The sequence below is a fragment of the Triturus cristatus genome, chromosome 9, assembly GCF_964204655.1.
Source record: "Triturus cristatus chromosome 9, aTriCri1.1, whole genome shotgun sequence".
Taxonomy (NCBI): Eukaryota; Metazoa; Chordata; class Amphibia; order Caudata; family Salamandridae; genus Triturus; species Triturus cristatus.
Window position 1 is genome coordinate 903,061,615 of NC_140592.1, and position 16,272 is coordinate 903,077,886.

At 44.6% G+C, this 16,272-nt stretch overlaps 1 protein-coding gene across 1 annotated transcript in view; it reads left to right on the forward strand.

Annotated features, from left to right (window-relative positions):
* Positions 1-16,272, forward strand: part of ATG2B (autophagy related 2B) — a 1,039,004-nt gene that overhangs the window by 80,202 nt on the left and 942,530 nt on the right. The window contains exons 2-4 of the mRNA XM_085626438.1: positions 1,068-1,230; positions 7,733-7,885; positions 11,712-11,814. Of these exons, the coding sequence (XP_085482564.1) occupies positions 1,068-1,230; positions 7,733-7,885; positions 11,712-11,814 (419 nt within the window). The remainder of the gene's footprint in view (positions 1-1,067; positions 1,231-7,732; positions 7,886-11,711; positions 11,815-16,272) is intronic.

Below are 16,272 nucleotides of genomic sequence, written 5' to 3' on the forward strand. Positions count from 1 at the left end.
TGCGCCACACAGACAACTGCTAGCTACATTCTCCTTGCACTCCGCGAACCTCTCCAAAGCGAACTGGACTCTTGGCACAAAATGTGAGAAGGTAAAACCTTCAGCTGGACTAATATGGCACTCTATCCAACCTGCTCTTTATCGCAGTTGGCCTGAACCTTTGACTTTGACCCGGTTTAGCGTGACCAGACAGCTGCTGCTGGCACTTTATGTTTTTGCATGCTGTTTTACAGTTTATTCTTTAAAAATACAAACATTTGTAACTCCGGTTCTACTGATTGGACTTTTGTTGTTTTGGTCTTGTTGTATTTATTAAATTCAGCTCTATTTTCCTAACTTGGTGTGGGAGCCTTTATTTATGGTGTTGTCACTATTTTACTGTTTGAAGTGTTGCACAAATACTTTACACGTCGCCTCTAAGTTAAGCCTGACTGCTCTGTGCCAAGCTGCCAGGGGGTTGAGCACAGTTTCATTTAGGGTTTACCTGTGCCTTACCCTGGCAAGGATTGTGGTTGCTGCTTGACGAGGGATCACACCCAGTCAACCAGCGACCCAATTTCTCACACATATCCTTTCCTTGCCTGTTCTTTGTTTCAGCACCAGGGAGCTTTGGTGGATATTGTGCTTTATTAGTAATGCATCATAGAAAATAGACCAGGAGTCTCCAGACTTTCCGGTAACTTTTTCAGTAACAAAACTAATATATTTACAAAAAATAAGTTTAGAGACTTTTATTAATTGCTCTCTTGTATTTGATGCAGGTGCTTTGAATTTAAATAAAAAGATAAAATGTAAATGCATCTTGGAAACAACAGAAATCAATAATTTTTCCAATATCTGATAATAGATAAAGTGTACTTTACATATTATCACTAACACAGCTAAGAACGTCTTGTCTACGAAGAGCAAGATTTAGTACATATATTGAAGAATGTACACAATAGTTTCTAAAATTCCCCAAATATTTATGTCTTAAAATTCTCATCAGTTTCCTTTCATATTGTTGTTTCTGTGTAAATTCCATTTCAAACTTACTTACATATGTGAATGTTGTTTTTCATTCACAGTGTCTTAATGAAATGCTGGAGTCTGCTGATGCACCACTGGAAGTCACAGAAGGATTTATTCAGACAATTTCTTTGTCTGTTCCTTGGGGTTCATTGCTGCAGGATAACTGTGCACTGGAAATTAAGGGATTAGAGGTGGTCTTCAGGCCACGACCACGACCAGGTTTGTAATGTACATATTATGTTGTGACATTTATATGCTATTGTATCCAATTTTACACAAGCAGCATAATCTCAAGATTCATGTTGCTTGGCCGATTAAGTCTGCCCTCCCTCCGTACGGTTACAAATACCGACCATAGAATTTCCCTGAGAACTAGAGAATTACAGGGACATTTTATGTTTTTCTTAAATGCTAGTATCATTTAAGTGCATCCTGTTTCTGGCATCCATTTCTATTCCTCAAAGTCAACTAAATAAAATGTGCACTTAGGAGGTCCAACAGAGAATCGGATCACTTTGAAGTAATACAAATATGCAAGTATTCTCTTAATTATAGCTCTTGTTCGGTGCACCTCTTCATTTCCTTAGGAGTACAGTGTAAACTAAGTGCACAGGGTCCTCACATACTGTATTTTCACCTCCTAGCATTCTCATTACAACCTAATCTCGCTCCAAAATGACTTTTGTTAAATCCCTTACATTATAATAAGGGGAATTCTCTTGTGAAACCTTCTACTTTTCCTTTCTATCATTAGTCCGATCTGGTGGCCGTGAATATAGCAAAATGTTCCTTTATTTGCAGATAAGTTCTATTGTGCAAATCTTTCTACAAGAAGGTGTGTAACCTGACCATTGACTGGCATGTATATTCTATTCATAAACTGTATTTGGGTCAGGCTGCCAGTTGGAAATGAAACAATTTTGGTTGTCAGCCGACTGGGGGTTGCAGAAAACCTTGCATCCTGTGGCAGGCACCCCATGGTGCCTGCCTGTGCATGGTTGGGAAGAGGGGACCCATGGGTACCCCCACGGGTCCCAACCAGAGGCCTCCCAACCACCCCTGTTTTCAATGGGAGCCTGTGTAGTCGGTTGCAACACAGGCTCCCTTTGAAGTCAATGGGAGTCCGTCCGAACGGTGTTCGGAAACATCGTAATTGGTCGGTCGGACTCCCCGAACCAGAGTTGGTCAGAAACCATAACGAAACAGAGTCGGTCGGAATAGTTTCCGACTGACATCATAATCGACCCCTTTGTAGGGACCTCAGGTGTTCTAGGGTTTCAGTTTGTTGCTTGAGTTGCACTGTGCTCTTAGTAGCGCAAGCCCTAAATTAATTGAAGTCCTCCAAACACCTTGGTGTGTCTCAGCCTTGAATTTGCAGTGTCTGCAGGTGAGTTGTGGAGCCAGCTGTCGCCTGTTTCCCCTCTATTCCTGGGCCTGTTCCACTGCCCCCATGCATGCCACAATATTCCTTAATTTCTTGTGAAGGTCTTCCTTCAGGGTGTTAATGGGGTTTAGCAGCAAGCTCTCCCCCAAATCATCATTAAGTTCATCACCCTATCCTTTTGTTCCTTTTTCTGCATGCTGCAGCAGAACTTCTTCTTTGCTCCTTTTCTGCTTAGACTTTGCGCCGCTCTCCCACTGGGTAACCGTTGGCAGTCAGTCCCAGTTAAGTCTAGGTGAGTACAGGCTCCCCCTGTTCCTTAGGGAGCTCTGGACTAGGAAATGTGGCTTCCATTTTCCCTGATTTCTTTCCCCAATATTTATAAAAAAGCCTGCGGATCCACTTTTCTTCAGACATTACAGGACTCCCCCTCGCATTCGTTCACACTTCCATGTTTTCTACAGCACTCCATGGCCCGCATACCGTGGTTATCATTGCTATTGCTGGCTCCCTTAGCTTCTGCACTCTATGTATGCTCAATGGCGGCACTGGGGGTGTGAGCCAGATACTCAGCAGTGCCTCTCCGGGGACCACACACTCCACCCCAGCATTCATCCCGTTTAGCCCTGCCTTCGCAGAGTCTGCTGCTATGTCCCCCGGTACATTATGCTGCCTGGTGCAGCATAATCAAGGACAAGACACCGAATCTTAATTTGGAGCTTGGATGGCTTGGCGACCACCTCAGAGCTCGGCTAACTCCGCCTTTTGGGAGAACATTTTTAATAAGTTAATGGCCTGTAACATTCCTTCTCCGACGAAAGTCGGGAAGTAAGCATACTGAGAAGTGTAAGCATTTCATTCCAGGAGGTTCCTTAGAGATCTGCTGAAGCTGACCGGAGCTGTCATAGTTGCCATGAAAAACTAAATGCACCGTGGCTACTCACACTTCTTACCCCACTATGCACAGAATATGCAGATTCCTTCATCTGCCCTCTATGCAGACTTCCCCCAATTCTACATATGCAGATTCCGTGACACACTGTTCCTCCTACAGTCTCTGACATACCCTTGGCCGCCATGACTGTGAAGAAACTGCACTATCTATTTGAGACCTCAGTAAATTGGTTTTGGTTTCCCTTTTCCCTGGGACCCCTGTCCCCAAACACCTGCCCCCATTTGCTTACATTACACATATACAAGATGGAAAACTGTAAAGTGATCAAATGGGTATATGAACTATTGTGTGTGCCGTATGAAGGTCATAATTGATTAAATTTAGACACACATCAGAAAAAAAAATAGCGACATTCATGAAGTTACTTCCACTTCATCAGGCCTTTTCTTACTGCCAGGGATGCACAAATCACTGTTTTAGATCTCCTGTCATTTCCTTCTGTTAAAAATGTTGTTCTGAGTGGAGAGAAAATGGGAAGTCCATGACTTTTAGCTACTTAGCTACTGGCCCAAGTGGTACAACTTAAAAGGGATTGATACTGAATTCCCAGACCAATTAAAGGTAGGTTCTCTTTTGCCGAGCTTTGCTCTGTTACCAGTTTCCTCTAAGGAGGCCGCTCCAGGGAACAAAGTACACAAAACAGCGAAGCAGCCTCCAAAGTGAATTTGTGGTGCAGTAACTTTTTCTGCTGTTGTTTGCTTAGTTTCTCCTGTGCTAATTACAGATGATCATAGGGACACTTGAGCAAAGCACTGATTGTGTTATGGAGCAACAGTTCAAGTTGCATCAAGCCAATGGTTAGAGGGCTTCTGATTGGTGGTCCTCAAATCTATCATAATAGCTCCTGGCCAAAATTATTTCTGGCTAAGTGCTTTTAAAGTTAAAGCCAAGCAAAAGGCAGAGATCATCTAACTGCCATTTGTATTTCAAAAGCACTTTGGACTGTGTGAAACAAGCACCACAGTCCTCTAAGCAGGAAATAACTTTTCTTTCTGCACCTGCATAATGAGAACATGTAGCTGCCAGATTGCTTCTCCTTAGACTGTTGTGCGTTGTGGCAGGTTCTCCTTCACGCGAGTCTCTAAATAATTGGTCCTCCCAGTGGATGCACCACCTCCCAGGATGAATAAATTAGAGATGCTTCAGTGTTTTAGATTTGGGCGCACATTATAGACTTCTCCCGTTTCAGCAGTTATCCACACTCTTTGGCCCAGAGGTGGAAGACTTAACGAAGATGAGCATGAACTGCCCTATTCTGAAACAGCAGTGGAGTCAGGTGGCGTTCTCCAGGTGTCTTGTGGCTCATAATAGACGGGAGATTCACCTAGTAAATACCCTATAGTTTAGGATTGAGACTTTACAGGAAGTCATCCTTATGATGAACAATGGGAAATTCCTCACATCGGAGGATGTAGAGGTTGCTAACTTTCTAACCTTCTCTAGCATTGTCACCAGACGTTCCTGAGATCTGCCAATCCGGTCCAATCATATTAGTCAAGTTGTTGGCCCTTTAAAGTTATTGTCCGTCCTTGTCCCACCTTATTTTAGCCACTGATAAAGTTGGTATCCTTATTTGTTTATAAAAAAAAGAAGTTGGTATCCATTTAGCACTGATTTCAGTATAGAGAGTTATTTTATTTCAGGTTTCCGGGTGAATGTGAACAAAAACAAGTTCAGTACGACATAACAGCTGATAGGTCTGAGAGTACTTTTAGACACAGTTTCGTGAAGATTTGAGAAGCTCCAGTCCTGGCGTGGTTAATGGCCCCAGCCAATTCACTCCTCCAGTTGCAAGGAGGATATTGCCTTCTCTGCGTTTGTCATCCCCTGTGCCAGAGAACACATGAAATCTTTGGTGTTTCAGGGATTTGTACACTGGCTGCTGGACTCTTTGTAGGATCAAGGTTCTTGTAACACAGACTCTTACTCAAAGCATCTGCTTGTGGCTGGTGGTGTCCAACCTCCTTATACATGTATTACTGGATCCTCCAGAGTCTGTTCTTTTGAACATGGATTCTGGGCTGATGGGTTGAGGTGTAACTGTGGGAATTGCCTCCATGAAAGGTCATTAGTCTCTCTTAAGACATGATTCTATCTCCAACTAGCAAATACTTTTGACTGTTCCGGCGGAACCTCAACGTCAGTAACTTGTGAGATTGTACTCATAATCGCCCCCCAGTAATGTACAATCTCTGGACATTGCCAGAGCGTGTGCAGGAATGTGCCTGATGCACCGCATTGTTGTAGGCAGAGCGGTGTGTCCTTCTTACCTATTTTGTGCAGAAGTGTTTGTGTATAATAAGTGCGGTGTAAAATTTATAATTGTCTTAGCTTGAGTTTAGAAGATATCGAAACTTCCTTTGGGGACACGAGTGCCTCCTGCCAATCTGCTTTGTCTAATTCTCCCACCTCCGATTCCCATCTGACCTTAAGGGCTGTTCTGGGGACCGGCTGATTATTTATTATTTAGCGGTAGGTTTGGGAGATGACTTTTTTGCTCAGATGATCCGTCAGGAGTCTATCCTCCAACGGTGATGCCTCTGTGAGTTGTGTGCCTGGTGGAATTAGTCCCATGAGGGCGTGTCTGATCTGCAAATAACGGAACATTTCCTTCTGTGCCAGTCCGTATGTGACCTGTAGCTGGGCAAATGTGACTATTTAGCCTTTCTTCCACATATCACCCACCTTTGCGACTCCTATCAAATCCCACTGTCGAAAGCCTTTGGTATTGTGTAGTTTACCTAACTTTTTTGTTTCCCATAGTGGCGTGGCCTGTGTTATTATTCCTTCCCAGCCCAGTGCACGCTGCGCCACAAACCAGACTTGGATGGTATGTGCCGCTGGACCTGTGAAAACTGTCCTTTTAGCCTTCTTATAGAGTGCCCCCATAATCCCCTCGGTCTCCAGGAGGTGTCTATCCATACGGAACACTGGGTCATCTTGAGGTGTGTGAAGCCACTGATTTATTACAGTGAGCTGTGATACCCATTAATATGCTTTTATATTGGGGAGGGCAATGCCACCGTCGTCCCAGCTCTTTCTAAGTTTGTGCATGGCTATGCGGGCCGTCCTTCTGTCCCACAGCAGATTGGTCACTTTAGCGTTCACTGCTGCAAAATATGCTGGGGAAACAGGGAACGGTGTGTTCTGGAGTCCGTACAGGAATCTGGGGAGTGCCATCAACTTAAAGAGGGCAGCTCTCCCCAGTAATGTGAGCGTCAGCGAGCGCCAGTGTTTGACGTCACGCCTAAATCGTGCTAGGGGCTGCGTGAGGTTTTCAGTGCGTGTTGTCGTACGTTATAAATATCCCTAGGTATTTAAAGCCTCTATCTGCAATCTGGATTTCGCAGTCTCGTGGGAGCCGTGGCGGGGAACCGTGAAGCACATAGAGGAGCGATTTTGCCCAATTTATGGCATACCCGTAGACCCGTCCATTTGATGCACATATATCCAATAGGCAATTAATTGAACGCGCTGGGGACACCAAGTACAGTAGTATATCATCCACATATAACGAAATGCGGTCTTCTCATCCCATAGCCCACCTAAACCCAGGGATTACCGGATCTTGACGTATCCATGCCGCCAGTGGCTCCAGCACCAGTGCAAAGAGGAGCGGCGAGAGGGGGCAGCCTTGTCTTGTCCCTCTGCCTATTGGGAAATCTGACGAAATGTGACCATTCACAACAACCTGTGCCAGTGGCTTTGTGTACAGTAACTGCACCCAAGCGTAGAACTTGGGACCGAATCCCAGGTGGCGGAGGACCGCGAAGAGGAAGGGCCATTCCTCGAGGTCGAATGCCATACGCGCATCAAGAGATAAGATGACCGCGTCCTCCTCGATAGTAGGCCTGCGCTCGATGACACAATGTAGTCGTCTTAAATTGAGCGTTGTAGTTGCGGTTCGGCATAAATCCAGACTGATCCGGGTGGATCAATGTGGTGAGATATGGCTGCAACCGCATGGCCAGCTCCTTTGCTAGTTTTTTGGCTTCTGCGTTTATTAGGGAAATCGACCTATAAGACATGCATTCATGTGGCGATTTGCCCGGCTTGTGTATTGCAACTATTGTCGCTAGGCGTTGATCTCTGGGCAGGACCCCCTTCCCTAGGCTATCTGTGTACATATTAAGCAGGAGCTTAGTAAAATTTTAACTGTTTCTTTCTTTTTGTTCTGTCTGCATTCAGAAATTTGATTCTAAAACATAAAGACACATAAACATGTTGGAACATTTGACGCATATAGACACTATCATGTAGTTCTGTTACGTTTATGTCCAAATTGTTTTTCTTTTACTTGCAAACCTAATGTAGCAGTCTATTTATTTTGTATGTGTACTTTTGATTTCTTCTCTAAGTCTTGTTTTTGTGTTTGTGTTCCTTAGCCTCCGGTTCTGAACCTATGTATTGGTCAAGTTTCATGGCTAGCAGTATGCAGCTTGCAAAGGAGTGTCTGAGCCAGAAACTAACAGATGAGCAAGGAGAGTCCTCTCAACCCTTCGAGGGACTTGAAAAGTTTGCAGAAACTATAGAAACAGGTACAAAAGATTGTATTTCATTTTAGACTATGATTTTCCACCCTTGTTGCAAGATAAGGCTGCCCTTTTCAGAATGTTATTTCCATTGCATTCCTGTTCACCTTTTTGAAACGTGGTCAGAAGTTATTGTATGAATCTCAATTTCCTTTTGGGTGTATACAAAATGAATCCCGCTGCCTGGAGCAGGTAGCAGTAGGCCAGCTAAATCCAAGGAAACAATTACGTTTAGTCCAATTAGATGAAGGTGTGCAGGTGCTAGACCATCCAAGGACACACATCAGTCTTAATCTGTTGGCCTACCATGCTTTCTCCCACACTGCAGTACAATAGCAGAAGAGAGTGGTACACTTGTAGCAGATAAAGTGCTATTCAGCACTAATACAAGGACTTTGACTGCACTTCAAAACAACCTTCAATTCTCCCTATGGATTGAAGCCTAATGAAAAGTTATCCTCTTCAGAAGGAGCTAGATGCCTTATTTTTCAATAGAACCATACTACCAATACAAATGTACTTCAGGGTTCAAGATATCTACTCCACTTATTACCAGTTATGAAGAGTGAAAAGACTATGGCCTATTATGGACAATAATGAGCTCGTCACCTTATCTAAGTTAATAGTCCACTGCATAAACATTTGCTATGCGCTAGTTAAGAAGCAAAAATAACAAATGGATGGAATGCTGAACAATGTCAAACACAGAACCCCAGTACAGAGAGCTGGGCCAAAATCCATAGTTTTTTTTTCTCACCAGGCCATTCCAGTTTGGACTCCGCCATTTGCAAATCAGTCTTGATCCTGTCCCCCTTGGGAGCAGTCCAGCACTGGACCTGGCCTGGCAGTTTGAGCTGGACTGTTCCCAGTCAGGGTCAAGACTGATTTGCATATGGCTTGCTCCAAACTGGGGAGACAGGGTGAGCATAAAAATTATGTATTCAACCCAGATCTGTGACTGGGGGTGAATGTTTGATTTGTTCAGCATTCCGTCCATCATTTGTTCTTTTTGCTTTTGTCGCTATTAATGGGAAGCTATTCCCTGACGTGGGTCCTGTGCTCACTATGCCACTGGATTCAAGCTAGCCTGGCTGATGAAGAGTGATACCCTGAAACCGGGCCCAGGATGCTTATTTTCCGGTCCAGGTAGGACCTGGCTTTGCAGTTCAGGCTGGACTGTTCCCATGGGGAACAGGGCCAAGACTGATTTGCATACGGCTTGGTCCAAACTGGGGTGGCATGGTGAGCAAAAATGATGGATTTAACCCAGATCTGTGACTGGGGGTGAATGTTTGACAATGTACAGCTTTCTGTCCCTCCTCTTTTTGTGTCTAGCTAAGAAGCAGCCACCTAAATGGTTGAGGGTTCATGCCACTCGAGCCAAGGCTGCTACTGCTGTGCGAGCACGCAGATTGCCTTTCCTGGAAATCTGTTAAGCTGCTAGGTGGGCATCATTGCCCTTGTTCACAAAGCACTTTTGCCTTGACAGTTTGGTCCATTCAGACGTGCATGTTGCCATGTCGGCCATGTAGGACTTTTGGTTTGAGCCATTCCACAGACCCTCCACAGGGTCCTCACCTTGTGAATCTATTCATAAGGTGAGGAGTCTGCAGTTAGAAGTTTCCAAGAAGAACAAGTTACGTAGGTAACATTCTTTCTCATGGATACTCTATCACACTATAGATTCCTCACCAGCTCCTTCTCACCTCTCTATTCTGTGGAATGTGCTCTTTTTCCATCTAAAAATATCTGCACAATGGTCAAGCCAATTTACTGATTGACTCTGCCTCTGAGGTTGCGGTTTGCCTTAGAAAGTGACTAACGTCAGCATGCCTGTATGATATTTATTTTGTTTGAATCTGTTTATTGATTTTTGTTTACACAAGGTATAAGCAGTTTACACAGCTGATAATTTGTCTAACAGGCAGGTCTTAGTATGTTGCATGCAAAATTCAGATACACAATGTATAGTAAGTTATACATAACCGGCGTTGGCTGCGACAAAAAGAAGTGGACAGGCAGCAGTCTGCAGAGCTATACCAAGTTACATTGTCCTTTTCAGGATAATTTGTGTACTGCAACCAGGCCATCACAGTGATGAAACCATTTTTTTATCCAGAGGTAAACCAATAAGTTGAACAAAAACTCTTACTAAACGTCAAAGGAATCTGAGCCCATCCCTGCCCCCTCTGCAGATAGCCACATTTCATATGTTATGTTAAAGTATTTGTAAAGCACATGGCTTCCCCAGCAACGGGGCATCCCAGTGCTGTCTCAAGAAAAGACAGCTGTAAAAAGACCAGCAGAGAGGACCACAGGAGCGTTTCAACAGAGAACAGCCAGGTCTTCAGGGCTTTCCTGAATGCTCAATGGTTCTGATAGATAGCGGAAGTGTGTTCCAGAGAGCAGGTTCTTTGGCGCAGAAAGTGTGGCCTCCTCTTTTAACACGTGGGACACAAGCCACATTGAGGGTAGCTGAATGCAGGATCCGGAATGGCAGGTAAGGAGCAAATTAGATAGAATGGGGAGCCCTGAGAGGCTAGTATTTTATGGGCTGTGCACAGGACCTTAAAGTGGACACTCTTGTCCACAGGGAGCCAATGCAACCTGCTGATGAAACTAGAGACCGGCTTAAACTTTGGAAGAGAGGATAGCACCCTTGCCGCAGCATTTTGGGCCAACTGGAGTCTTCTTATCACTGTCTTGTTCGATCCTAGGTACAGGATATTGCAATACTCCAACCTAGAAAGAATAGTAGACTGAATAATAACCGGTCAAGTTTGGGAATCAAAGAATCCAAGAAAATGGTTTGAGCCCACGTAGAACTCCAAAATACATACCTACCATCGATTTTGCCTGGGCTTTGAAAGTCAAAGCATTGTTGACCCAGACACTTAGATTTTTTTACCACCGCCTTGGGCTGCGGAGGGAGCCCTAAAGGAAAGGGCCACCAATGGTTGCCCCAGTGGTGGATATCTCTTCCTAAAAGAAGGATTTCAGATTTACTTGAATTCAGTTGGCCGCCATCCACTCTGCAACAGCCACAATGCCGCTCTGTAATTTAGCCAGATCCAAAGTAGGATTGTTGGAAAGAGAGATCACAAGCTGGGTATCATCACCATAGGACACCAACGTGAGCACCAGGGCTTTTATAACCTGAGCCAATGGTTGAATATAAATATTAAATAGAGCGGGGCTCAGCGAGGAGCCCTGGGGACACCATGACGCAAGTGTGTGAATGAGAACTTTATGGAGGGGAAGCAACCTGAAATGTTCGCTCAGACAGAAAGAAGGAGTACCAAGTTAGTGCAGCCCCGCTGACTACCAAGTAATCAGATGGTGTTGACCCCAGTGCCTTTACCTCCACTTCTTTCTCATTGTCCTTCCAAATGAGCAGCTTTCCAGCAGATATTAAGGGGCCCAAACTAAAGTTAAAATAAAAATCATTATATATCAAAACAAAACCTGAAAGTGAATGGGAGAAACTTAAGTATGTGACAACGTGTAGGCTGTCTCAACAATGCAAGTCTAATTCTGAGAACCAGTTACACACAATACAAATTTAGTCTAAACTGAATAAATCTAATTAAAAAAACGAAGCTGAACAGTAACGCTTATGCCTTTAATGTATGTTAACAGTTGGTAGCCATTAGTTACCGTTTGACGTTTCCTTGAGTTACATGGACAGTCTTTATAATTTGCTGGTAACAGTTTTTGAAAGTGTACCAGAACTTCTTTCAGACCACATTCACATTACTGTTGTTAGAGAAGTTGTTTTTCTACTGGTGTTTGCTAAATATCTTTTTTTATTATGTTGTTTTTCTCTTCTTAGTTCTTAGAAGTGTCAAAGTCACATTTATAGACACGGTCCTGAGAATAGAACATGTTCCTGAAAACTCTAAAACAGGAACTGCTTTGGAAATACGAATCAGCAGGTATATTGGGTTTCTGAGCAAATAATAAGAAAACTGTATTTTTAGTGTCTGTTTTTGCAGGTTTCGTTTGGCCAGCGTGGTGGTGTACTGGATGAGTGAATGTGTGTTTAACTGTCTGGTCACATGTTTGCATTGCGGCTGTGCTCTTTACGTAATTGTTCTTCCAGGGTGGAAAAAGTCAGTACCATTGAGTTTGGTAACAATAAACATTTGTTATCAACCTCAAGAACACGTATATTATTTTATTTATGTTTTCACTTCTAATATTTCTGTTCTGGTATTACATTTCTTTTAAAGAATATGTTTTCGGTGATTTCAGTTGCAAGATGTCATACATCCTATGTTCTAGTAACCATTTACAAGAGTACTTGCACAGAATTCTCTTCCTTATATGTCTAGTTTCTTCTCATATTTATTGTAAAATAACAATAACCTAAAGCTCCTAGAAAATTGCCCTTTCAGTGAAAAAGTAAACCACATTCCAGATTTTCACTTGGGTAAACCAGGGTTATTTCACAATAGCTAATGTCATCTTTTATCTTTTTTTAGCAATAATTCTTGACCCTAGGCCTTATAATAAAAGTGTACACTCATAGGGAAAGTCAATATGATTTACTGTTTTGTCAGTAGTGACACTTTATTATACATGTAGGGTAAAAACTAGTAAAATATTAGAGTGCAATTTTGGGTCCCTTCCGCCCACAAAGTCCATTAAAAGCTCAAAATGGGTTGTGACCTGTGCGATAAAATCAAATCTGCAAGTTCCAAAAATATATCTATACAACTTATGGGTCATCCAGAATTGTCATATTTCTCTGGTTCAGCAAAGAATCAAAGACCAGGCCTTTTGCCACCCTGCTGTCCCAGGTTAATTACATTTGTCGTCCGTAGCGGGAACAACGGCCTCCCCACACAAAGGTAGCAATTAACAGTGCTTTACTCCGCTCCTAAGGAGTAAAAGGTTGGGGTCTGAACTGGATCTGCATCAGTCAGCCAGCTGTCACACTGTACCAAGGATGGGCCTGCCCAAGCCCACTGAACAACGGAGGGAGCCCAGACCTCTGAAGCCAATACAGGAGAGGACTCCCCTTTGACGGTTTGGTGTGAAAGTCCCTGGCAGTGATGTCAGCGAGGAGTGAAGGCTCCCAGAGGAGATTGGACTAGTGACTCCACTCTTCTGTTCTTTAAAAACTCTTGCCCAAGGGGGAGACTCTCTCTTAGTTGGTGTTTTTTTGCTCTGCCCTGCTGGACCCTGAGCTATCGTGGACAACTGGAAGGAGGAATCCCCTGATACCCAGGCAGGTTTGGGAAGAATCGGATTATAGGCCTGATTTAGATCTTGGCAGGACTCCCGTCGTCCCTCCGCAGCAGAGTATCCAAGGACTCTGCCAAGCTGACGGTATTCTGCCCGCCGTATTGAGATGTGTGCTGGCTGATCGCCATCTGAATCAACAGACTGTTTCCCATTGCGTGAGTGGTGCACTGCTGTTGAAGGGGCCACCTCCTCTGTTGGATAACAGTACTCCATCGCCGTCAGGTCAGCAGGTTTGCACTGAGCCTATTTAGATGTCCCCGTTGTGCTGAAGTTGTCCTAGTGGCGGTTTCCTGATGGAGTGAGTCCCTGATGGAGTGGAGACTTGTAAGTACTACTGGTTTATGTGTCAGTACACATATATGTTGAGTTGGCTTATAAATATATGTCGGTAATGTGTTACACCCCTTTTCCTACATATTGCATTGCGCACAAACAACACACACACACACACACACACACACCCCCACACACACACACACACACAAACACATTATTGAATGCACACCCACAAACACATTATTGAATGCACACCCACGGGCACCACAACAGCTACAACCACTACAATAACATAGATGTTTTTAAGTGTCAATACATGTGTGTTTATTTTACCTTGATAAGTTGTAAAATGTACACTTAATGCATTACACATTAAAAATAAATGTATGTAAGAGCAATGTAAACATGCACAAGACTAAAGGAATTGTCAACCCACTATTCACAGTAAAAGAAGTGTAAAAGAAGCTTATCTTAGATCCCAGTGACAGTGGAGTTGATTAGCATCGTGGTCATGTTGTAGCAGTAATGGGAGGACCTGGACAATGGGGTTCAAGATGGAAAGGGAAGTGGGAAACAGAAAAAAAGGTATGTTTCTACCTCATTTACTTTGATTCCACAATCCACAAACTCAAAGTTGGAGGTATCCCTGCCACAGTTTCCTTGACGGAAAGGCACATTGTGATTAGCCCGGCGGTAATCTTGGCTGGACTCCCGCCGACAACTGCTTCTGCCTATGACACCTTCAACGCGGTTGAAAATTCTTAGCAGTCTGGGGCACTCGGGCTATCTTTCGTCCTTGGACCCGCTAACCTATAAATAGAGCGGGCGGACAGCCAAATAGGTGAGCGGTGAAACCGTGGAAAAAGGGATGGTGGGACGATATCCACCAAGATTGAAATCGGGCCCCATGTCTTTCCAACAATGTATGGAAAATGTATGGAATTAGAGGACAACATATGTTTAGATAGCTGCAAGTTTTTCACTGGGTTACTTAATCATGTAATTAGAAGAAGAACCGCAAGGGAGTACACCCTCTTTGAAAAGTATGAGACTTCATTCCTGAGTAGTATGGGTGTGATTATGGCAATACAAGGCCTCCTATAGTCCTGGAGTGGGCATGCTAAGCAACAACCACATCGACAGATGAAGCATTGGATTGGGAGGGAACAGTTGTTGATCTAGTGGCAGGTGGTATTTTGGGGAGTACAGTTGGAATTTTCTCGCTGACTGGCCTTCTTCCTTCTAGTTGTCGGCAGTGGCGTCACTAGGGGGGTACGGGCGTGCGGACCGCACCGGGTGACACCATCACATGGGGCGACACCATGTGGAGGTACGGGGCACGAAGGAGTGCGTAGCAGCGCAACAGTTAATAAACCAGAAGTCGTACGCCCGCCCTCACGCTGCCCTGCCCCTTGAAATATTTCCGTTTCCAGGCAGCGTGCACAATAGCACCTCAGACAGTAATTGTAATGACGCTTCAGCCTGTTGTGGAACAGGGACTTAGGTTGGTTTGGTGAGTGGGGAAACTGTTGATAATGACGTCTGCGCTAAGCTATAGTCTGTAAGAGCCCAGCGGGGCCATTATCTGTTGAAGTTGTGCCATGTTCCTGTTCCAGTGGCTCGCAGCACCGAGCACGCAGGCAGGTGGTTCCTCAACGCCTCACCAGTACCAGGGCACATATCGTAAGTGGGATGGGTCATGCGTGCGGAGGAGTTTGTTGTTTGTCACTTTATGTACTCGACAGCCAGAGCTGTCCTGAAGAGCTGAACTGCTGGTGTTCAAGTGTCAGGGTGTTTAAGTCCGAGGGAGACCCCTCATGAGCTCAGGCCTCTAATAACCCCTCCCCTTCGGGTGGGGGGGGGGGGGGGTGCTGAGGTTTCAGCTAACAACAATGTAACCCACAGGGCATAGATAATTTACAAGCCTAAGACAACCGAGCTATCTATAAGGTAATGTAACTCTGACGTGCCTAAGCACTTAAAGGAAGAGCTACCACGCCGATTGCCCATAGGCGACATTACCTGCAGGCAGCAGAGTGACTCTCGTGGCACACTGCACCGCATGTAGCGCTTTTGCTACACATGGCGTCCGCGTGGTCTGTCGGCCTGTGCGTCTCGTCATACATGCCCTTCTCTCATAGTCCTTCCACAAAACTCCCACTTTGTCGACATCTGGTCGCGATTGCGCCACATTTCCTCAGCGCAAGCGAAACAACCTTCTGTCCTGGCAGGCCTCACCAGGAGGAGACGGGATTACTGGAAAAGGCTGCAAAACACATGGAATAGGTTGCAAAAACAAAGGCTGGCCTGTCAACTAAACATTATGTGCGATGCTCTGACAGCCTGTCGTGAGCACAGGGCCGCACTGCGTGACTCACCAGCGCACACGGGGCAGGCGCTGCCCAGCGCCGAGAGGCAGTGGTGTCACTAGGGGGGTGCGGATCGCACGTCACCATGAGTTACCGCACTGGGTGACACCAACCCTAGTGACGCCGCTGGTTGTCGGTTTTCCCACTACTCGCAAAATAGGAGGAATCATGAAAACACATCGGAACTGTTCAACTTTGACCCAGGACTCCCCACCAGGACTAATAACCATTTCCCTTACTGCCTTTCAAAGTCTGTGCTGTCACTGTCATTTATTTACCTCTTTATTCCATGTTGACTTCCTGAAGCCGATTTCATGCTCTCAAACCCAAACCGGCACCTTTCCTCCTTCCTTCGCCTAGGCTGTACCACATGGCAGTTATCGTGTCTCTGCAACTATCAAAAACAAGCATTTGCAATGCAATAGGTCTCGCATTTGCAAAAGTTTAAGCTATTGGCATTGTTCATGACAATGCCTTTTTTATCTATTTTATAAAACA